General features: G+C 36.7%; 1 protein-coding gene across 1 annotated transcript in view; it reads right to left on the minus strand.

Moving 5' to 3' along the window:
• Window positions 1-24,536, minus strand: part of LOC149560438 (HECT-like ubiquitin-conjugating enzyme (E2)-binding protein) — a 148,318-nt gene extending 123,782 nt beyond the window's left edge. The window contains exons 1-2 of the mRNA XM_089824682.1: window positions 24,076-24,536; window positions 8,332-8,413 (exon numbers count right to left, since the gene is read on the minus strand). Of these exons, the coding sequence (XP_089680808.1) occupies window positions 8,332-8,413; window positions 24,076-24,520 (527 nt within the window). The 5' untranslated portion in view covers window positions 24,521-24,536. The remainder of the gene's footprint in view (window positions 1-8,331; window positions 8,414-24,075) is intronic.

Here is a 24,536-nt window from a genome sequence, read left to right on the forward strand (position 1 = left end):
TCAACAACACATCCACTTGGTTCGATTGCCTTGTCACTTCTATTTGGGAGGTTGCCCTCCTCTCTTTCTCCCATTGCCTCATCTGTTGGACCCCCTCCCCCACTCGTAGGAGCACTTGCCCCATGAACTAATGCTGTGATGATAACTACAAAACCTTCCACCGCAAGTTACACATGGCATCCACCTTCACTTGACTTCCTTTGGGCAATTTGAAGTACTCATACCGCCACTTCCTTCACTACAAGAAATTTGCTTTCATCTCATATAGCAACTTGTCTCTTCGGACCTCTCTTCTTTAGTCGCCAAAGGCTTTCTGGTGCACCCTTTTTCTTTGCAGGTCCTCCCTCCCCCAACCTTAGACCACATCTCCTTACTCTCCCACACCTCCACCGTCTATGCTATCCCTAGCCATCCCTCCTTCATTATTAACCTTCTCCCTACTGCCACCTTTTCACATTCACCAACATCAGCGAGGCACTTAAGTCCATGAATAGAAGCAGAGTAGCAAATGAGGAAGGGTTCCAATCGGAACTCTTCAAGCACAGCATCATTTTTTTGGGCTCATTTCTCATTAATTTTCTCAACAGGGTAGTTTGCACGAGGTTTCCCACCTCTTGGTCACATTATATCATCCATCCAATTGATAAGACTGGGTCAACATCTAATCCCAACAATTGTAGGACTATCAAGCTAGGACACACTTTCTCTAAATAGTACACCACAATTTTACATGATATTATTTCCCAGAAGCTTGATCAGAGACACATTTGTGCTAGATGGCAAGCAGGCTTCCAACCAAATTTTCAAACCATGGACCACATCTTGACTTTCAGGGCTATTATTTAGGAAGCGTGTTAACACTCCTCAGAGGTTTATTGTTGCTTTGTGGATTTCCGTAAGTCATTTGATTAAGTCCGTAGGACAACCCTCTTGTAAATCTTGTAAACACTGTGCAACATTGGTATTTCGAGGACCCTCATAACTGTCATCATGAGACTATGAGATGGTGGTTGGTCACATTAGGACCCCTCAGGGGATGTCAAACTTCATTCGTAGCACCATTGGGGTGAACCAAGGTTGCCCTATGTCTTCCACTTTGTTTGGGCTACATTGATGAATTGGAGGAGTTTCTTAAAGTGCACTCCCTCCCTAAGGACAGTTGTTTCTTACACCAGGTGCTGATATCTATCTTGCCCTTCACAAATGATGTGGTCCTCACGGCCTCCTCCCTAGAAGGCTTACAAAGACTCCTTGATGGCCTTGCTTCTTTCTACGATTTACATCAGTTGATGATGAACCTAAGTAAGACCAAGGTGATGGTCTTCAATTGTCTCAATAACTCTCACCTCCACTTCTTATTTCAGGGCGAGGCGATTGAGATTGCTTCTTATGTAATGACCCTAATTTATAAATTAAATAATATGAATTACTAAATAAACCATTAATTAAATCAATAAATTGATACTGGTTAAATAATTAAATCTGATTAAATATTTAAATTAAATAAATATTAATCCTAAATAGATATAATAATACTTATGTACACTAAACATAGAGTACTCCCGAACCAATCAAAGCATTAAACTTATTAATAATTAAAATATTCTAAAGGAGGGGTCACACATCAGATGGCACATCATCGAAAAGACGCGACCAATGTTTTATGCCAAGTATTGAGAATCTCTTGAAGAAATAGGTCATAATAAATAATGTAAGATAAATTACCAAATAGGAGCAAATATTATTATCCAATCACGCATGGCAGCAACCACCACTGATAGATGGATCGGGCAAACAAAAGATGACCCCCCAAGACACGTCATCACAATTTAAAAGGGAGATGTATATTGGTAACCAAAATCATCGAAGAAATAGGAGGATTACATGGTCTGACATGGCATCAAGACAGAACACATTAAATAAAGGAGAGGACACATGTTTGGATATGCTGATGATTTGAAAGAATGCAGCTGTGCGTGGGGAGATATAATAAGAATATTCTATATGATTAAAAGAGCATCCTATGTGGATACACATCGATGGTCAAAACATATGGGAAAATGATAATAGTTTTTTGGTTTTCACGTGGTATAATGCCCTCCTAATGCCAATGGTGATTAAAGTGAACGACGTAACAAGCCATCACTCACATATTGAGCACGTGGATTATATTAGACTAACATGGTAATGTCAGCCACTAGCAACTACTGTGAGCCATGTACCAGTCACGGGCACTAGGGACTCACCACCAACCAAACTTGTGTGTTTAGAAGAATCATGAGTAAGTAAAAGAATAACACAAGTATCGACCACTTGAAAATAATAATCGGTCAACTTCTAAATGATTTGGTCTAACCATCAAGACAAGATTGCATACGATTATTAGACAAGGTAAAAAATATCAACATCAAAGAGGTATGCAAATTATTATTATCAAATTAGTTTTACTTTCACTTTATGCAAAGGTATAGAATATTATTAAATGTCTTTTATGGTAAAGACAGTTATTATCCCAAGTCTTATGTAATATATTATATTTGTGAAACTAATAATAAAGGTCATGGTGGATATGAGATTCAAATGATATTTGATTCTTGATTTAAATATAAATGATTTGATTTTTATATGAATATATTGTGTTAAACAATATATTTCCTTATATGAGTAATATTGAAATTTGGATAATATCATATTAGCCTATAGGGTTAACGCCATGGAGATTAAGGGGATCCATAGCATGGGGTGTGAGAGGCATTAAGGTCTTCCTTCGACTAGCATAACTAGGATTAGTTGAAAATCTCCATTTCCTAGAATATTCTGATGATGTCAACATATGCATATATGATTGGCCTTGGATAGAGGATGTCCTGTCCAAGAAGAATCTTTAAGGGTAGTGCTTCAAAGAAGACGGTGGAATAACTAAGGGTTAGGAAACCCGATCTGGAGACACCTTTAAGGTTGGGGTTCAAGATAGAGGGTAGAATAGTGTAGTTAGATTTATTATTTCTTAGGTCCAAACATTTATTTTGTAGGTATTACTTTTCCCTAACTAACCCTAATAGTGGGGACATTACATCTTCATACACTTATCTAGGGGTCAAGTTCTCTAGCCCTTGATATAGCTTGAAACCAATGGTTTAGCCTCATATCAACAAGGGTTATGGCTTTTAGGCACTTTTTAAGATACATTACAATGCTTTAAACATCAATTCCAAGACACTGCATCCAAGGTGACTTTTTTGGACAGTTTGATTAGACCAAATGTGCTCTATGGTTTTGTTTGGGGATCGTCCTTACTAGAGTTGAACTGTGTTTCAATGAAGCATATCTAGACTCTTTTTCTTCAGCTTATTATAAGATGTAGACAGTCTACCCCACGCAGTATCGTCCTTGCTAAGTTTGGGGTCCATCTTTCCAGACTTGGTACTATTTTCAATTTGGTTTGGTTATTGCATCGCCTGCAAGGCTTCACAAACTCCTCAAAGGGATGTCATAGATATTCATAGCTGGCCTATTGTTCTTCAAAGGCTATTGTATGCATTGATTCCACAAGTCATTCTCGTTGTTGGTTTGCTCAAGCCTCAATCTTCTGGGTTCTGTCAGGATCAACATTAATCACCTTCCCCCCTTCTAGGTTTCCTTGGACGCCTCATCTCATCTTTTGCCACACTCGCGAGAGTTGAACATGCATATCAAGAGGGACATCTACAAACTGTACATTCGTAGTACTTGGGTTGGTCCCCTCGAGGATCTTTGCCCAAGGATGGCATTCTATGCGGAGCACTTTCTCGAGATATAGGAGAAGCTAATTGTGTACCCCTTGTACCTTTTTCACGGTTGGTCTCATGTGCTCTGTATCTCTCTTGGATCTTTCAAAGTGGATTCACATAAGCTCTACACCAAGATTAACCACCATTTGCCAACTTTGTGACTTGGAGGAGGCTCAGATATTGACCCACTTCATTTTAGCTACCCCATCTACACTATGAGATCAGAGGGAGATTCTACTGCTTATTAAAGGAGGGTCGGTCTCTCCCACACTTTTTCACACATACCAATGGAGAGATGCCTTGTGCTTTATCTTCTTAAAACATAGAGGCTCCAAGACCTCACTCTACAATGGCTCTTCCCCCTAAGATCACATTTCAATCAGCTCATCACCTCATTCTTTACAATGGTTCCCTCCACACGGGGTACCAAGCGGTCATTGGGTCCCCCCTCCTAAGTTTACTAGGGATGTGAGATTTCACAAATCCTTCACTCAGCAACGAATTTCTTGTAGGACTTTTGAGGGCTTTTAGAGACGACATGGGATTTCTTGTTCTACAACTTATCTGTCGATTCCAGACTTTTTTCGGTGGCTCAGAGCAACAAGCTTGCTGAATTGTTTGGTTTGGTGGTTTCTTCTTGCTTTTGTTCTTTGCTTTTTGCTCTGCCTTTCTTATGAACATTGTTTGTTGTTCCTGTTGTTTGTTGGATTGCTCCTCTAGCAATGTCTTGGACCCTTTCGTTGGTCTCTTGTTGGACATTAATAAAATTATCTTATATAAGTCAGCCTAAAAAAAATTATTTTATTAATTTTATATACTCTTAATTTCAAGATAATGTTATTTAATACTTACTTATCTATTCTTAAAGAGCATTAGCAAATAAAATAGGGAATCTCCTTTCTAACTAGGGACATCACGAACAACCTTAGCCTTCAAACTAAATAGGTGGAGGGTCCTTATGATACCATTGGCTTTCATGACATCAATCCATTTGGTGATTGGACGGCCAAAGAGATGGATATAGTTCAATATTTATACTACTCGGTGAGATTGTGTGTAAGTTTGACAGCATCAACGTTTCAGATCATAGTGTTAATTAATAGAATCTTGCTAAATTGGAGCTACAAGTAGCAGCGACAAAGGTAGTGAAGGAAGACATATTGTATGAATTATTCATTGCTCATGATGATTCCAATTTACCTTCTAATTCAAAGCTTGAAAATACTAGTACTAGAAAGGGGAATATTAGGATGTAAATTGTATTTGGCTTCTTCCTAACAAATATTATCAAATTACAAATTCAAAACATTTATGACTTTGTAGTAATACAGTGTATTGTATGACTTTGAAACTTTCAAATTTCAAATTTTACACATTTGAGGATTATATGATATGTCATATTTGCATTATGACAAATCAATAATCGGAATAGCTTCAAGCGTTCTCTAATTGCATTAATTTCAGTTTCTTTTATGCGTATTTTCCTTTTGCCTATGAAGTTTGAGATTGCCAATTTTGCACTGCTAAGACCAATTTTATGTATAATTTTAAATAAATAAATCTATAACACGAGCTAATTTAAACCTTAAGTATGCTAGAGAACAAAGAAAATAGCTTGGTAATAATCTTCTTGCCAACATCTCAAAAATAGACACTGAATAGCATAAAAAATGTGTTAAGATAATTCAATATTTGATGATTGATTAATTACCAATGAAGATGCAATCTCCTTATATAGAGAAATAACTGAGAGCAGAAATAGAAACTATCTAAATAATTAGCAAGAAAGATCCCAAGCTATCTAGCTATCTAACTAAGAAAAAGGAAACTACCTAATAAACTAAATATTCCTAAATGGCCATTAATATAACATTAATTACTTTATTACCCTCCCTTAATGACCATTATACTAACCTAATAGAAGACAAATTTTCAAATCATTTGGCCATGAATGCATAGAAGGCTGACTCCTCGGAATGCTCTACTACATGAGTCTATTGTTGAAACTCTCCCTGGTTGGACTTGAGATCAGCCAACTACTTTTTGAAGAACCTCTAAATATGATCACACTTGCCACAATAGTGACAACTGATATTCTTATTGGAAGCCCCTCATATGCACGTTGTATTTTCTCCTAAATGGACACACCATTGCCTTTATTTGTGGCAATGAATGCTTATTCCACATTGAGCATGTCATTGTGCTACCAAATTGTTGTCTCCACCTAGTTTGTTGCAATAGCTTATTGTACTACTCCTCACACTTGAACATTAGTGGAGGTAATATTGAGAATCTCAACAAAGTGTTTGTAGGATTGTAGTAGACTCTTTAGTGTAATCACTACCGTGTCCTCTTCCATCTTGTGACCAATGGCCTACAGTTGCTCGCATCCATCCTTGATCTTCATAAGATGCTCTTGTAGAGACATCCTATCATCCATCTTAAGGGAAAACAACACTTTTTTTAAAAAGAAAGCTCAACATTTATTTGGACATTTCATGGAGAATTTTTGAACCGGCCTAAATCTCCGCAACAATCTTGCCAAATGTCACTTTTGAACACATTTCATCAGTGACTAATACCTTTTGCAACATAATTGCTTCTCGGTTACCTTTATCAAACATGTCTTGGTCTTTGCCTAATGTTATGGGACACATATAGATACTATAAATGTTTGTCTAGGCACCATTACTCAAAAATCGTGAGCATCCTCTACTTTTAGGTATTGTAGTTCCTATCATTAAATTATTAAATTACCTTCCAACATGATGTAGGTGAACAATGACATCCCTCTAGTTTTCTTATGCAGAAAAAATGAGGCAAACAAGACCTTTAAAAGAGTAATTTTTTTGTCAAAAACCAGTAAAATACCTTCTGTGACAGTTGACACAAACTTCAAAAAATCTAATTCTCAAGTTAAATCCAATCAAAATTAGGCACAAATCCCAAAATATATTTTCACTGGGCCAAAACTTGGTTTTTTGAAGAAATACAGTAGAACCCTTTTACAAACAGAAATTACAATTTTCAGAAAAATTGCCCAAAATCCAAAAAAACCATCAATTTTGAGGAAAATCGAGAAACCCTAGTGCTAAAAACCTAAAAGACACTAGCTGCAGGTTTCACAAATATCCATAAGAAAAACAACCCTCTAAAGAAGCCCTAGCTTGGAATTTGCAACAAAACTTCAGGTGAAAAAAATCCTCAAATAGAAAAGAAATGACTTGCAAATATCAGAAAAAAAATTATCCTTGAAAAACCATAAAAGAAAAAAAAGAAAATAAAGTGGGCTTCCAGACTTTCATAGGCAAAACAAACACAAAAAAATGTGGGCTTTGGCGGACACCAAAAATATGACCCACCATCACAGGAAACATGCCCAAAATAGCACAAAAGAAAATCCTCTTGTAGGTTGTTGATAAGTAAAAGCCCATTCCCAATCCGAAAAAGATCCCATCATGGCAAGAAAAAAAACATAGAAACTTTCACAAGGGATTGTGCAGGCCTCAATGGATGTACTCATAACAGGTGCTCCAAATATTAGCAGCTCCAAGATTTTCAAAAAATCATGGAGAAAAGAGATGTGTGCCAACAGACAAGGTCTTAAAAAAATGGCATGAAAAAACCATTGGGCGCAATGCTTAGAAGCACAATTACAGAAGCATGATATTCAGGCAGAAAAAGGTCATGATCTATAGTGAAAAGAAATTCATCCAAACTCGAAACCCCTTAGATACAAGATAGCAAACAAGCTTGAGGTTGCACAAGCACCAAAAACTGATAAAAATGTGAGTTGTTGAAGTCACATTTCCATGACCATACAAGAAATGAAAAACGTCGAAAATTGCAAGATATTAGACCACATTTTTCACTAAAAAATTATCAAAAAAACTTCTAGAAAAATCTAGGTAAAGAGCGTGAATTTCAAAAATCCATCAAAGGATTGCTTTCCTCTAATATCATGTTAAGAATTTTCATAATTTGATAATTGAGTAATTACAAATGCAGGAATAGTCTCCTTAAATATAGAAGTAACTGAGAGCAAAAATAGAAACTTTCTAAATGACTAATAGGAAAATTCTTAGCTATCTAACGAAAAAAAAGAAATTACCTAATAAACTAAATACTCCCAGATGACCATTAATATAGCATTAATTACTTTATTATAAAGGTAAAGTTGAGAACAAAGAACCATACAACAATTTGCAGAGAGCCAATAGCATCCAAACAATTTCAGAAATATTTTGTACCATTCGTTTATTTTATTACATTTCAAGATTAAGCTCTCTACCATTTCCACTTTAAAACCATGCTTTGAAATGCTTTAATTGAGAAATGCTGCTCAACATATCTTTTAAAATTGGATTATCTTATATACATCATCCACCTAGTTATCAACTGTTAAGATTCCAAGAAGCTTTATCTATGTTAATTCCTTGCTTAGTTCCTAATAACATTAATATAATTTGCACTGCATATCTCTCACATTATAATATAGAGTATAAGATAATTATTTAACCTCCCAAGGCAGATAAAATTACCAATCCTAGGTGAGAATTACCTAAGAGGTTCTTTAGTAAGCCTTGCTGAACAATTCTTGCAGTAAAAGTGAACTTCACCTTCTCTTAGAAGTGCTTGTGTATCTGAACCATGAAGTCCCACGTATTTAGATTCAACATAAATGTGGCTTGAATTATAAAAGCACACAGAGAACCACAAAATCTTTGAAAGCATAAAATTTCAGAAGCAAAAATTGGACACTGAAAGATTTACAATTCTATTTTTGGATCTACTATTTCTGATGATATAAAGCTGACAGCAATATTATGGTATGGTGATTTTATAGCAATATACACATAAGTGTTGCACTGAGGATATTGCATTGAGGATATAACTGAGTTCCTATTACATTGTCACAGTATTTAAGAACTATGAACTACAAATTCATGACTTCAAGTTTTAAGTCCTACTTAAAAATGTGCAACACAACACAGCTGGTGCATTCAATTTTTTACCAATGAAGCATGCAGACTTGAAAGAGCTGAGAAAGATGGCAAGGTACAAAGTTTATATATCAAAAGTCAGTAAACAAACAGAATATCCAGCACAAGTAAATAACTTATTATTATTCAAATCAATGATTATTCAGGTCTTCTTGAATTTTTGCTCTGTCAATCCATCAAAATGGCCTACACAGTGGATTCTAAAGCCCCCTGTATATTTTCTGAAGAACAAAGCTAAATTCTGTACTAATTCGTCTGTGTACTTCAGCATCAATTTTCATGTAATGTCCCATACTGAAACTTAACTCTATGCTGCCCTAGAATTTTCATAAAAGGTGATGGAGAATATTTCGAAATGTAAATTGACAACTTATATTTTGATTTAGTTCCTGCACAAAAGTAACTTGTCAACATATAATTTCAGAAACATAATATACATGTTGTGGGGTTTTGCCAATTATATTTCTGCAGATTAATTTCAATCATGTAAAGTAATTATGGTATTCTGTCGTAATTGAGATTACTTTACTTAAATTCTTTCTGCAAAAGTTACTTTACAAAAAGATTGGGTTTTTTTGGTGGATTTGTTATTGAAAGTAATTCATGGTTTTTCTTGAACATCTCGTGAAAAAATTTTCAAAACCTTTTTTACTCAAATTTTTAACTAAATCAGGGGTTCAGAATTTGGCATATTTTTTAACAAATATAATTGTTTCTGCAGATTATTTACCATAATTTACCAGGCAAAGATTTTTAGATCTGCAAGAGCTCTTTGTTCTTGTGACTCAGAGTTTCTGTTCTTTTGACAATTTTTATAAAATTGTGGCTTCTTACAGCTTGTTTTGTGTCGCACATAAGGTTTCAGAGGTGAACGGTGTTCTAGAAAAGTTTTTGACAATTGTTTTACAAAATCATAGGTGTTGTTTTTCTAAAACAGTAGAAGGTTAGTTTACATTTTTTACAAAAACATATGTTATCTTAGCCTTGCATTGAGGGTTTGAAGATTTTTCCACAATTGTGATGTTGTTTTGCAGTAGCTTCTTTTGATGATTTTTGGCAAAATCATGGATACAGTTTTTTTTTTTATCAACAAAAATTAAAGATTTTTAAGAAGTTGATTGCAACCAGCACGTGCTCACCATTTTTGAGTCTCAAGATCTTGCATTGGCTGCAAAGAGTTTATGAAAGTACTTATTAGCACAAGTTTGTCAAATTTAGGGACAAACTTGGTGTAGTTAGTAAGAATGACCACTAAGGGTATTTTAGTAATATTGTAATATTTAGTATAATGGTCATGTACCTTTCTTTTAAATCCATTCGTTAGTTTCAACATTTTGTTCTTTAAGTTGTTTAATAATTTAGCAACTTCTATTATGTCTTTAATTACCAATCATTTTTGTTATGGAAAGACCTTGTTGTAATTGCTTATTAAGTAGAATTCCTCTCTTTTTTTAAAGCTTGAACTAAGTTGCCAATTCAGGTGAGGATGCAGATGCGGATGGTGGTGAGAGAATCGGGTGCATGGATGCACAATTTTTTTTGGGGGGGGGTTTGTAATAACCCCTACCAATAGGCCACTAAAAACCTCTAATGCTAAACTGAGAAATTTTGTCAAACACTTGGCATGCAACTGAAGACTAATACTAAAAGTAAATGTTGAACATAGGAAATTGCTCAAAACCATATGCAATTCATTTATCAACAATTTGCAACAATGCCATACATATTTCAGCCAATAATATGATCATCAAACCCTAGGTTGGCAATATAGATAGTCTAAAAATTACAATACTCTTTCACTTGCAAAATCCTAGCCTTCCTTTGATACCAATAATGCCAAATGGCAAACAAAGACAAGTACAATGTAAAATAGTAAAGTGCTGAAGCTATATTTTGTACTCAGCGAAAAACATACATTTCTCAGAAAATATACCAAATGCCAAATGAGAAGTGAAGAACCTGATTGTAAATGGCTGTAATGATTTTTACCAATGCTGAAGATGCCAACACCCAAGCCAAAGTCACCCCAAATCTCAAAATGTACTTCCTTGCAAATTTTCGAAAATGTCTAGGAGTTTTGAAAAATTCCTTAAAAAATAAATCATGGCATTTTGGAACTCCAAAATGCACCTATCTTTATCTCCTCGATGATAGAAATCCGATGCAAAAATACCCAAAATGATATGCTGAGTAATGAGGAAGATATGAACAAAAATGTGGTTCCGAAGCCCAATCCTGAAATTCTGAAAATTGGATCAGACTTGTAGCAAAAACGAACCAGCAGCTATAAATCTTTCCTCCACCACAATTAAGCCTTCTAAAGATGTCCTGCAATCAATCCATGACTGAAAATGAATAGTCCTCAGAAAATGCCCTCCTTCTATAATTTCGAGTCTGTTGAAAGAAGACTCCTAAAATTTCGGATCTGCTAAAAATGGCTTCCTATAATTTCAGACCTACTAAAAACGGCCTCCTATAATGCCTCCTGAAATGCTGAAATGTTAAAAATGGCCTTAGGCCCAATGATGCCCTAGTTGAAGTGACTGTAGTATCACCTCCAAATGTGCAACCCTTCAAAAAATATTTCACCTCCTCAATTATGCAAAATCCTTAGGAGACTTCATTCCTAAAGAAGAAATGATAATCTGCAGACCAAGATGGCGCCACAAATGCTCAAAGAGCAAGGTAGTGTACACTCAAGTTATGGGATGTTCAAATGAGAGCCCAAGAATTCTATTTATTCACTTCTCTAAGAAGCCACTAGAACTTCTAGAAGTATCCATAAAATATTCTTATGAAATCCCTTTATAATGCACTTTTATATAAAAAGTAACTTTATAAAATAAAAAGTGCAACTCAACTCAAAATTATAACATTTGGCCCCGCATAACACATAATAATAAAAATATAATAAATACCATCTCTCCAAGAGCAAATAAGACCATCCAATCCCCAAATAATCATTCGAATGACTCTCTCACCAAAACCATCTGCCTACGAAAGTCCATGATAGGCAAATCCACTGAAAAATGACATGTCACTAAAGAGGGGACATGACAGGTTTTGGATGTGTTTTTACATATATAATTTTAAAAATATATTATAAATTTATACAATATATATATTATAAATTTATATATAATATAAAAAAATCCAACTAATAAATCACTAGATTGTTATTATTTTTATGTCAAATTTTATTTTTAAAAACAAAACAATAACCAAAAAAGGGAACAAACAATAAAGCTATAAACAAATGCATAGTAAAATAAACAAACAATTTAATATAATAAAATAAACGTCGCCCTTCCTATCCAATGGTCCCCACTTTCATTTTCGTGTTCTACAGGTAAAACAAGCTCAGCCCCAAGTACAAACAAAGGGTTAAAAAAATGTAAAACAAATTGCGTTTTCACTTGTATATTTTTTTCCACCAAGTTTGACTACATTTATCACTTAAGTTTGCCACTTTTTCGCAATTTTTGACACAAAAATTGCAATGACATTCTATGAAACTCAGCCACGACATCTTGTGGGGGGAAATGAGACACAATATACTTGCGAGGGGAAATGACCTACAATTTTTTCAGATGATGACCAAGCACCACACATCCTACTAGCATCCACCACACCTCTACCTCTGAATCCAACTCCCAACGCATCCGCCTCTGCGTCTAGCTCCCAACGCATCTGCCTCTCCATCTAGGCCTACCAGGAGTGCGTCAATAACAAAGACATTGAATATCACTCGATCATCATTTCAAAAGGGACACCATAGCGGTTATTGTTGGCAATGGACCAGCATCCCTCGCACAATTTGCAACATGGCTTAACCGCGATCTGTGGTTCTATAAGACTATTGGTTGTAATGAGCATTGACAGGTTAATCTTTTGGTGCAATGACAACCCTGGCCTCTCTAACAATTGGTATCAAAACTTGGTCACAGATTCGAATCTTGTAGGCCATGGCGAGTGACGTTGGGAGGGGGATTGTTTGTAGTGGGCTAGCGTCCCTCGCAAGATTCGCGACATGCTTAACCACCTCATGTGGTTCTATAAGACTATTGGTTGTATCGGACATTGACAGGTCGATCTTTTGGTGCAACAGCAACCCTAGCCTTTCTAACAGTTACAAGTAAAACAACAAATTGCATTCTATCAATTCATTTCTTCTAATTTTGTCATTTTTGGAAACGCCGGAAAACAACTGTTTACTATGGGGTAAATAGATTAATGCATGCAGAGAACAGACAAGAACATGTAATGCAGCAGTACTCCTTTTATTATTCAATATGCCAAAGGGATTACATAATGCTTCCAATGATGATTACAACAATGATCCAAAGTTGTACATATACCATCTCGAAGAACCTTCCCGAAGGGCCCCGTCGGCTACATAATAATTACCGATGACATCAACCCATTGGCTACATAACAATTACCGATGACATCAACCCGTCAGCTACATAACATTTACTGACGACGTCATCCCCCCAAAAGGGAAAAAAATGTCTCTGGATGACAATTACAAAATATCCGAGACAGATTAACAGAACAGGATACATTAACTGACTAACTATAACAAGATAGATATGTTTCTGTCACAACACTTTCACATTTGTTCCGTGCCTGCATCAAACTGGTCTCCAAAATATGTTCCATCTGCAGCCTTTGCTAACACAATACTGTTTCCTTAGCTGACCTTGATAGCCACCCGTGTCGCTTTCTCTGCTTCCAACTCCTGGGTACCCTAAGCCAAGTGTTGTTGTACTGCCTTCAACTGGATGATCAGCTCCTCCCGAGCTCTCTATGCATCCACCAAGACAACTTCACGTCCAACACCTACTCCAAGTGCCTCAAAGCGTATCACCCCTCTTGAAAGGCTTGCTCTAGTGCTCTCTCTACCTCTGGTACACAGACACTCTATGCCTGCAGCAGCTCCAGGTCTCATCAACTGATCACACTTCCCACGATTGATATTTGCACCGACTGGGGGTCTAGAGGGCATCGCCCCCAGCGGAGTCGAGGGGCAACACCCCAGGCGCGCTCCTTGTCACGATACAGGGCGAGGTCAAGGGGCAGCGCCCTCGCCACCAAGACCAAATTAGCACTCTCAAACCCACACAAAAGTCCATGGAACACAACATTTTTGTCATTTTCTTTCGATTCCACACTCTTTCTAGCAACGGCTTATGTTTTACTACCTATTTATGTCTTTCCCTTCCCTTTAGCATGATGCGTTACTCATTCTGAACTTTTTCAATTTGTCGTCGTTTTTTTTTCTTGTTTAGAAAACCTCCTGTCACCCTTCTTCTATGTCTGTACGGTGGTCTCTCTCTGTTATGTTACAACCTCGTTGCCAATGTACACCTATGCAATGGATTACTTCTGCCATGGTCGTATAGTCTTCCTACTACCGTACGACCTCCCCACTCCAATTATTGCTACCGTACGGTATGGTTCTCCTGTTACTGATGCCCATACGAGTAAGCCATACAGTTTTTCTCCTTCGCCATACAGTCACCCAACCTCCAAGAAATATAGTCGTACAGTGCTCTTACCTTTTCTGCAACTTTCCCAACCATGGTCGTACAGTGTGTCATGATTTATTCCCCTATGCTCTTCTGCAACTTTCCCAGTCATGGTCGTACAGTGTGTCATGATTTATTCCCCTATGCTCCAAGTCCGTACGACATACCTTGCACTGGATGGTCATATGGCGTACCCTCCTTTCTGCTTTCCTTAAGCCGTACTCGTACAACTGTTGTACAGTGTAATGCTTAGACATGACTTCCCCTTCATTTGTTTGTCGTACTATCGTACAGTACACCTCTTTGGTCGTACGATACTTCTCATGTTTGTACGATAGGCATTTACATGGTCATATGGTGGTGGCTCCTTGTTCGTACGGAGCCTCCAATCTGAACGGTATTTTTCCCTTGCCCTGTGCTTGCCGTATGGTGCACCTCCAAGTCTCTTCCTGCAAATTTCCAGCCATACAGTGTATTCTTCTCTTTTTCGCGTGGGTCAAAGCTCTCTTCTCCCACCAATACGTTTTTTGATTCAATATCATCTCCGAGGTTCATGGTTTGTACTGTGGCCTCTTCATATTTTATCGGCTTATCTTCACTAAAAGTATGGGCTGGTGTTTAATCCACCTGCGCTTCTCCTTCCTTTAGTTCACTATATTCCTCCGGGAACTCGTTTCTTCCTTTTTCTTCTTCAACACCCAATATGTTGCAGCTCGGGAAGAATTTGTGATCCTCCATTTGCCAATGAAATAGTCCATTCACCAAATCTAGGTCGTCCTATTTCAACCCTCCTTCCAGTCTCAATACTCCCTCTTCATCAAGTTTCGTTCTCTTCTTCCCCTTGTCATCCCCTCCACCTTCACCTTCAGAATCCGACGACGCTGCCTCCTCGCCCACCATTTGTGTGTGCAGGTCAATTATGAATCTTTTGCCTCCGCGCTCCATTGATAGGGTATTTCGTTTCCAGTCATGTTTTACTTTTGCTTGTACCAACCAACTCCGTCCAAGAATAGCATCATATCCTCTTCTTTTCAGTGAAATGACCACAAAATCCAATAAAAATGGCTCCGTTCCAATAGTTACAGGTTGCGCCATCAAGGTTCCCCACAGGTTGATCCTGTGTTGGTCTGCCGTGAGCAACTCGAATGTCGGTGGCCACAACGTAGGTTGTCTTAATTTTTTCCATACATCTTCTAATAACACATTCATGCCTGACCCTTCGTCCACAATTGTGTCTGTCGGAACAGTTACTAGAATCTACCTATTTGGTTACCTATTTCATTCGATAGGGCAGCTATCTACTTGTTGGTTGGTGACTTACTTCCGATCTCAGATGGTGATTCCAAGTTTGGCAGATCTTCTACTTTGTTCTCTCATAATGATTACCATTTGATTCAGGACTTGGGGACTTGCTACATTTTGGAGATGGGAGGTATCAGAGTGGCACAACGGGAAGCAATAAGAAGTGGCTTTCCAACAGTATGGGTGCATCAGATTTATCATCGCAGTTTTGGGGTTGAGTTGATTCAACAGGTTGTGCTTGTGCTACAAGAGCTATTTGGTGATGATTGGGACATTACACAAGTTTTCGCTTGGGATCCAGGTGGAGGAGAATGGTACTTGTTGCTAAGATTGCTTGGGGACAAGCAATTTCAGGAGGGGGGGACTGTAATGTCCCTGTTTTGGAGGTAATTTGATTTAATTAATTAAGTTGTCCAAAATAATGAATATTTTATGAGGATGACTAATTAATTATTTTAATTAAATAAATAAGTGGTATTAAGTTAATTATTTATAAAGTTATCAAATAAATAAATATTAAAAGGTAACTTTATATTTAATTAATTTAATAAAGCGACTTGAATTATAAAATATTTTATAAAGTCACTTAATAAATAAAATAAAATAATGTTCTCAAGGTTTCTGGAGAAAGGGGAGAAAAAAGAATAAATAGACATCCTGGGCTTCATTCTCAGCAGCAAGTAGATTTGTTGTTGTTGATGTGCATTCTGGAGCCTAGGGTTTCTGCAGTAGTCACAATTGGCCATTGAGAATGAAAACTCTCAATTGGTACGCAATTTTGAGGGTGTGAAATATCACTTGAATTATTGCAGCTGGGAGAAAGTTACTTCAGACTTTCATTTGTGCTTCATTGCTTAAAATCTTGTGGCCTTTGGCCAAGTTTTGGATGGTTCAATTTGAGGAATTGTTGAAGACATTTTGGTGATCAAAGTCTTCATCTTTGGCTATGCTAGGGTTCTACTTGCAGCATTCGTCATTTCCAAAATTGCTGATATGATGTTTCAATCACATAAGTCTGCATATTAGGGCCACAATTTTGCATGATATCAATGATATCAATTGCTATTTGCATTGGAGATTATAGCTATCCTTTGGAGCGGGTTCATCATTCTTGGCATCGATTTTCCTTGGTGAAGAAAGCAAATCATATTGGTCAATAAATCTGATATTAAAATCAGATATTACAGTCTTGAAAGGGTGCCTTTGGTAGGTGCAATTTTGGTTGTGGAGCTCACATTTGGCATTGATTTTATTCAAGGCTTGGGTCGACCATTTCCTTGGATCTTGGAGATGATGTTTGGTGCTTGAGACAAAATTTATATGCTGCATATTAATTTATTTTCAAGATCAGACCAGAACAGGGGCAGGTAGCTTAAGGAGCTCGATTTGGCTTGGAAGAACACATTTTCAATTGGAGTTTGGTTGCTGCTTCATCTATTCACAAGGACACTTCAATCCAACCAGGTTTCATTGCATATAGTCCATCATTTCATTGTATAAGCATAACTTTTAGTAACAGCTGTACGAGTGCATTTTCATACCAGCATATCATATATTTGTAATTCTTGTAAATGCCAAGAGTCTTGGCTTATTGATGAGCATTGTATTGGATCATTGTGTTGTAATAAGAGATTCTAATTTGCTGGTCATTTGTAGTTGTCATTGAGCAATTCTATATCATTTGTAGTCAGCTTATTAGTTTGCATACCAACTGTTTGACAAAATACTAGTTGGCTGTAGGTGATCATTTTTTTATAATTAGAATTCATATATGCATTCAATATTGTTAGAATAAGTTGCACGTTCATGTTAGGTCATTATTTAATCAATTTAGAGTCATTTGTAAACATTCTCATCGATGCTAATTGAAGCAAAGAGTCATTAAAGCAAACTGAAATTTTATATCAGTCATACGACCCTTGTATGCAAAATGTTGATGAAATTTCTTGAGCCTTTATTAGCATTTTGAGATCAGATTTGAGCAGGGTCATTACAAAAAGCAATTAAAGAAAACTTTTGCATTGCAGATTGAGTGCAGATCAATATAAGTTGGAAGATTATGTTCAAAGACATTATTTCGAACTTTTTAAGTGTTGATGCATAGTGAATAAGTAAATGCTCTCTTCAAATTCAAACAGGAAGCACCTTCATTTAATCTACTAATAAATATAAAACAATAAGCAAGCGTAAATAATTTGTTTTTTGGGTTTTTCACACAAGATCAAATTCATTGAAGCAAGCTTTGACCTATCTTATTCATCCGTAAGGTTGGAGCACAAGACTTAGAGAACTCCTTTCCTCACCAAACTATTAAACTATAATAAGATTTCATAGTAATGTTTTATTTTATGTTAAATAAAAGATCATCAATAAACACAAAAAGACCATTAAATGATAATTAAACACTTATGAAACACACAAAGTTGTTTCAAAATTTCGAAGGTAGATGCTACACAAAGAAAATGCAAAACTTCACAGTTACTTATACTTTAGCTAGGGTGACTACAATGACATGCCTTGCTTCAAAAGTAGATTTCAGCAGCATAAGTTTGCTTCTTTTCTTCTTCTCCTCTTGGGCAAGTATTGCTCCAACTATTAACTCCTGTCATTTAATGAACAATGGAAATAAGATTTTTATACACTTTCCCCATGCCATTTTTTACAATGTGCTCTTAGCTCTTATTCATAACCCTTTAAAGATTACTTCAAATATTATCTAATTAACCTTAAACACTAAGTCCACCCCTATCCCTAGAATAAATTATGCTACAAGATCTACATATTTAGTCATGTTGACCTGGTGGTTAACACCTCCTTGGGGACAAGTGACACTCTTAACCACCTTCCGTGGATCAGGTTAACCACCTTCTGTGGATCAGGTTAAATTTGGCATTTGTATTGGGTGTTAATAGTTCGAACTTTTGGCACAATAGAAAATCATTCCAATAGTTGGTGTTAGAGTCTTTGGTCATGGGTTCAAGACTCCCTTCAGTGGGTGTTGAAGGCTTAGTCAGCACAAAGGGGGAGATTGTTGACTTGCTGGTCAGCATCTCCTAAGGTACTCATGACATGGCTTACCTACCTCCCATGGATCAAGTTAAATCTGCAATCGTATCGAGTGTTGACACTTCAAGCATTTGGCATAATGGCAAATGATTCCAACAAGTCATTTGGTCTAGATCCAATGTTAAATGGAACTACAGTCCGATCTTCCAACATGGAGCAAACAAACATCAAGCCTATGGAGGCTATAAAAAATTGAAGACAAATCTAGAATGAATCCACCAAATTTTGGACAACCTTTTTATAAATTATTCTCTCACCTTTGACTTACAGTATGAGACCTGAAAACAAATCCCTAACCCTAAAAATGTCAAAAAAGCATTTCAAACACTAAAAACAATAAAGAGCTCCTCACTGTTGTTGTCACAAAAGTTTGCACCTTTGTTTTTAGATGATGGTTGACCTAAACTATTACGATATTAGATAGTTTCTATTTACTCTCTTCTATCTTTTTCTAATGGTCACTCCTTCTGTTCATTATTGAAGCTTTCTCTTTCTCTCTTTAGAATGTTTCTATTTGTCTCTCTTTATTCATTGTAGAAACAATCTTGTGTATACTTGTATATATAGATCATTTATGCTTTGTGTTTAATAACACATTCATTACTTTTCCATAAAATGGTATCAGGGCAAATTCCTGGCCTCTTCAAAAAAAATTAATTTCTTTTTAAAATTATTAGTTCAAAATTTTTGAAATATTTGCCCGAGAGTGTTCAAAATTTGCATCTTTTTTCCCTCAAATTTTGGCATATTCTTGGTGGCTTTTTGCAGATCTCAATTGGGTCAGTCTCGCTTTTTTTGGGTGCATTGTTTTCCATGCCTCAATTTTCGAGCCAACAAAATCAAAATCTGACAGTAGATTCTATCTGGGTTTTTTGAGCTCTTATTCGGGTGTCTCTTCAAAAAAATGGGGTCTTCCGTCAATCTGCCTCGAAGTTTGTGCCATCTTAGGTTTTTCACGCTTTTTCATTGGAAAACATGCAATGGCATCTCTCAAAAGTCTTATGCTAGAAGGTAGTCAGCGATTCAATGGAAAGAATGCAATGTCCCCGATTTTGCCTACATCGGATTTTCAAGGATTAGCCTATTATTTTGATCCTCATGGGTTAATTATTGTGGATAGTGGGTCTTCTAAGGCAATGGCTTGGCTTGGCAGGGTCTTGTCTTCTCCACAATTCAATAAGCTACAGGTTGGTCTTTGTTTGGCTCAAATTGAACTTCATTTGAGCTTAGTTTTGTGTACTTACTATTTGTGGTAAGTCCGGTGTTGATTAAGATGTACCCTTTCTATTTTTGAAAAGTGCATTTGGTTACATGGAGAAATAATAGGGGTGACTCCTATTTCAAACGGCATATTTAAATGATGAGTATTTTAGGAGGAGTTATCTTTTTAGTTACCAAATTATTAATAAATTATTAAAATGGTTTATTATAAAGTTATTATTTAACTTTATAATTTCACTTAAGTTAAGGGGTGAGTTATCATTGGAACGGGTCATTTATTTAATTAATTATATGCCTTAGCCAAGTATTAAATGTTACTAAAAGAGTTGTGTTGAAAAGTTTCAAAAGCTAAGTTCTTTCGGGAAACTTTTGTCAACAAGAGACTATAAATATGAGCTCATTGTAAATGAAAAGGCATCCGATCATTTGATTATCTTTTTTTGCTTTGTCATCTTTGTGACGTTTCCTGAAGTTCTGATTTTATGTGCCATTGCTGAAGTATAAGGGTTCGAGACTGAGTTTGTGCATCAATTCACTACTGAGGTAAAGTGGTATTAATTTAATTTTCAATGTAAATTGAAGACACTTCTCATATTGTGTCTACTATGGCTGAGAAGCAACTCGCTTGTTGAGGAATTTAATTTTAATTCGCTTTCAATTATCTCTATTGCTGGGCGAGGGTTTAGTCTGCAAATTGGAGTTTGGTGTTGACGAATGTGGTAATTCTGAATATCCCAGTTTGTTCGATTTGCATAAGAATTAGTGTGTTGAATTTACACCTTGAATGCCAAGGGTTCTTGTATTTGGCGTGATTTCTATATCAGTTTTGGCCAGCATTTGTAAGGGTAGATTGTGAACGCCAGATTGAAATTGGACCAAGCGGCTTCAGTTTGACTTTGCAATTACATTCTATAGCAAAGACCAAGTTCTTAAAATTCAGTTTATGTTACATAGTTTGAAAGTATAACACGTTGGCTTCAAATTTTGATTTATAGCAATCAATCAACAATTAAATTCCCTTTTCCTTATATCGTTGTATGGTTTGTCAATGAATGAATTCAGAGGTTGGTGTGAATCATTTCAGAATTGTTTATTGGTGCTTGGTATTTATTTATGCAAAACTTATAAGGCCAAAATTAAATTTGTGATCAGTTTGTTATACATCCTGATATTGTGTTTGAGAATTTAAGACATCATATATACAGTGGTAATTGGGTTGCTTACCAAGTGGTTGACAAAATGCCAAAATATTATATAGTGAAGATAACTGAAAATTGATATCATTTGAAGCTATAACCAGGCCGGAGTTATTATGGTGGTATCAGAGCGGTTTCTTGCCATCCTGTGGGGTAAGAAAGTCACTGTTATTTCAGATCTGCTGTTGTATTGGGAGTGACCAGCACTCTTGCATTTTCTAGCCATGGACGGACACAGGAGGACTAGCAGTTCTATGAGCCGATGGAACGATGTGGAGAATAGAAAAAAAAAAAAAAGAGTTGAGGGAGAGTATGGAGAAACTTAAGCTTCATCAACAAAGGTTGGTGGAGAGCTTGTCGAATCCAGGAATGGTTGAAAGAGTCGCGAGGTACATGGTTTCCACCTATAAAAGGTTGGCAGGAAGGAGGCTTGAGTTTTCTCTAACAGGTGTCCATGATGCAGATGTACCTATATTTAGTACGACACCTGCTAGTCCTATCCACAATATTGATGGTGGACTTATTTCGCAAGGACATTTGGTTGTGTCAGTGGAAGCGAAGGATAGCAACACTAAGCTTCAGCAGGTTGAGGCTCCCAAAGCTGTTGCTGCAGTTAGTGCAAAGTCAGATGATGCAGTTGTTACCACTGATACTTCAAGCTCTCTCAAGGACGGGATTATTAATGGAGATTTGTATGTGACTTGTCATAGTGTTGTTCCAGTGCATGAGGCAGTTGCTTCCTTGAGTGGGACCAAGGCACGTATGGAGTCACCCAGCTGTAATGTTGGTGATGTGGGTGTTTCAACAGAGTCAACAAATGTGGGTTTATGCTCTAGTATTACTGATTCGCAGCCTAAGGTTGAGTCGTGTGCAGAGTCAAGTGTCCGCAGTTGAGACTTTGTCAGGAGATGTGGATGCAAATAGTATGGACACGTCTGATGATCTATTTGATGATGCTATGAGATGCATGGGGTAAGATATCCCTTGCCAGTTGTTGGGTGATGACTCCGAGGAGGTTTCAGGTCGGTCCCAAGACCGGTGTTTACAGGATCTTATTATTGAGGTGAAAGATGAGACATGCGAGTAGATCATAGGGTTTTTGAGACTTCTGGACATGAAGGCAAGATCAGTTTTGGCATGCAACTTGTACTGCCACAAAATATTGAACGTTTAATAGATATGGCCTAGATGTTCCTCTCAGATGTTGCTAAATATAAGAATATCAGAAGTAGACAAAAACAAGTGAAGTTGTAAGCAATTGAGATGCCACCCAAACATCTAACAATTCAATAGAAATTTGACAGCACTATGATTTTAATATTTAAACCTATCTTAATTAAGAGAATGAACACCACAGAAAGAATTAATTGGATTCTTAATCATATGAAGAGAATAGTGGTTCTTTGCAATGATCTTGTTGAGAACTTTGTTAAACAACCTCCATAAACCATCTTTCTTTGGACCTCAACCTCCATAGGTCATTTCCCTTTGGCATGGGCATAGTGGGCCTACTACAAGTTGAAAAGCTAATCCTAATGTGATCTTTCTCCGCAAGTTCGTGGATCATGGATATGTTCATTCAGTAGTAATGAAAAATAGTCTGGAGAAGCATTAGGAAGCAATAGTCCTGGAATCAAATCAGTAGTATGCTTCACTGCAGACTGCTTAGGTGCTCTAACAAAAGACTATAAACTATCTTTGTAATCCTCCAACTTCTTGATCAGTTTTTGTTTTCCTAAAAGAGGCGTAGCATTAGCTTGTACCATCGGGATGCCTTTTTTCTTGAATTCAGATCTCATCATCAAGAATATAAATTTCTTGATATACTTGATTAGCTTCTTACAATGTTTAGCGTTGATAAGTGAAAATTGATTCATTTGAAGCATCAGTCTAAGTGTGTTTCCACCTGGGTACACCTAGGCTCCTAATCACAAGTTTATCTATCTAATAGTTTCACTATGTATGTGATGTTTCTTGAGTTTCAGCTTTGTAATCTGATAAAAATGGATGGTTGACAGTTGTAACAGCTGAGTTAAAACATTTTTGAAAGACATCCAGATGCGAATACACATTTGAAATTAATTTTCATGCCAGCAAGGATTTCACTCAACAATCAAACTTTATTTGTAGAAGATTATTTTAGTAAGAACACTACAGTTGATCCAATAAAAAATGGCATCGACTAATTTATATAGTTAAATACAGATGATGAGAACTTTTTGACCAAGGGTTTGTGTTGCGTTGTGACTTGTAACTCTAATAAAATCACAATCAAAAAAGTGTGATCTAGGCATCACATTGTCACTAAGACATCATTTAAAATGATCACGCATTACATATCCCCCACCAAATAAGACAACCGTTAATTGCCCTATATTTCTACGAACATGAGGTGAAGCTGTGGTCTAAGGACTACGGAATACAACCAAGTGTAAGTGTAACCTGTTTAAAGAATGCAGTCCAAGCTTACCCCACTTCGCATTACAAGGAAGTCTACAAGATTCCTTCAATAGCCCCTCCCAACAACAGGGCAGCCGATAATTTCTGGTATTTTACAAGAAACGTGTGGTAAGGCTGTGCTTTAACAAATATCAGAACAGTTAGATGTATTATAACCTAGGTTCTAAGTATAAGAATCTGATAAGAGTCTATTTCACATCATACAAAAGATGGTCTCATAACCGTGTTTAGTGGATTATGGCATCACTAGGATAAAGAAGACTAATACTCCAGCAAACATGTGACGGGTTGAGGTTTAAAAAGTTAAGAATGCAGTGAAAATTCACCCTTGTTGACAGCTACGGCAGCACATAGCCCTAACAAACGTGGCAAGGTTGTGAGCTAACAGTTATGGAGTACGCTGAAGTGGAACAAAGGATTACAAATCTTATGAATACAATCGGAGCTTACTCAAATTTTGCCAAGAATTAAAAAGGATTTTCATATTTTCTTGAATTTAAAAAGGAAAATAACAGAGAGAACTCACCATTATCCAAAGAAAACGATAACTCTGTCTCGTCAGAAATTCCATCATTGCTACCCAAAAGTGAAGAGAGGCTGCCCATAAGCGGGTGATCCATAGCAAGCATGAGCACCAACTTGACCTCAATGTGATCAATCATTGCATTGTATTGCACAGGGAAGGAATGGTCGAGCACGACGGGTGGTACAGGGACCCTCAGGGAATGAGAATAAGAATACCCGTCTACATTATTAATGTTGTTGTTTGGCTTCTCCTCCCATTGTATGAGAAGTGATAGTCCGTTCAAATGGGCATAATCAGGAGGGCACATAGATGCAGTTAATTGAAGGCAGTCATCCATGGGAGATAATGAAGGATGCATCAAGTATAAGCGAAGAGTCTTTAACTGTGACAGTGCTTCCCATGAATATTGCCATTTTCGCAAACCACGAATTCTGTCAACGGCCATTTCCTACAGTTGAACT

This window comes from Cupressus sempervirens, chromosome 4, assembly GCF_028749045.1.
Source record: "Cupressus sempervirens isolate cs-2001-9-10 chromosome 4, ASM2874904v1, whole genome shotgun sequence".
NCBI classification, from domain to species: domain Eukaryota; kingdom Viridiplantae; phylum Streptophyta; class Pinopsida; order Cupressales; family Cupressaceae; genus Cupressus; species Cupressus sempervirens.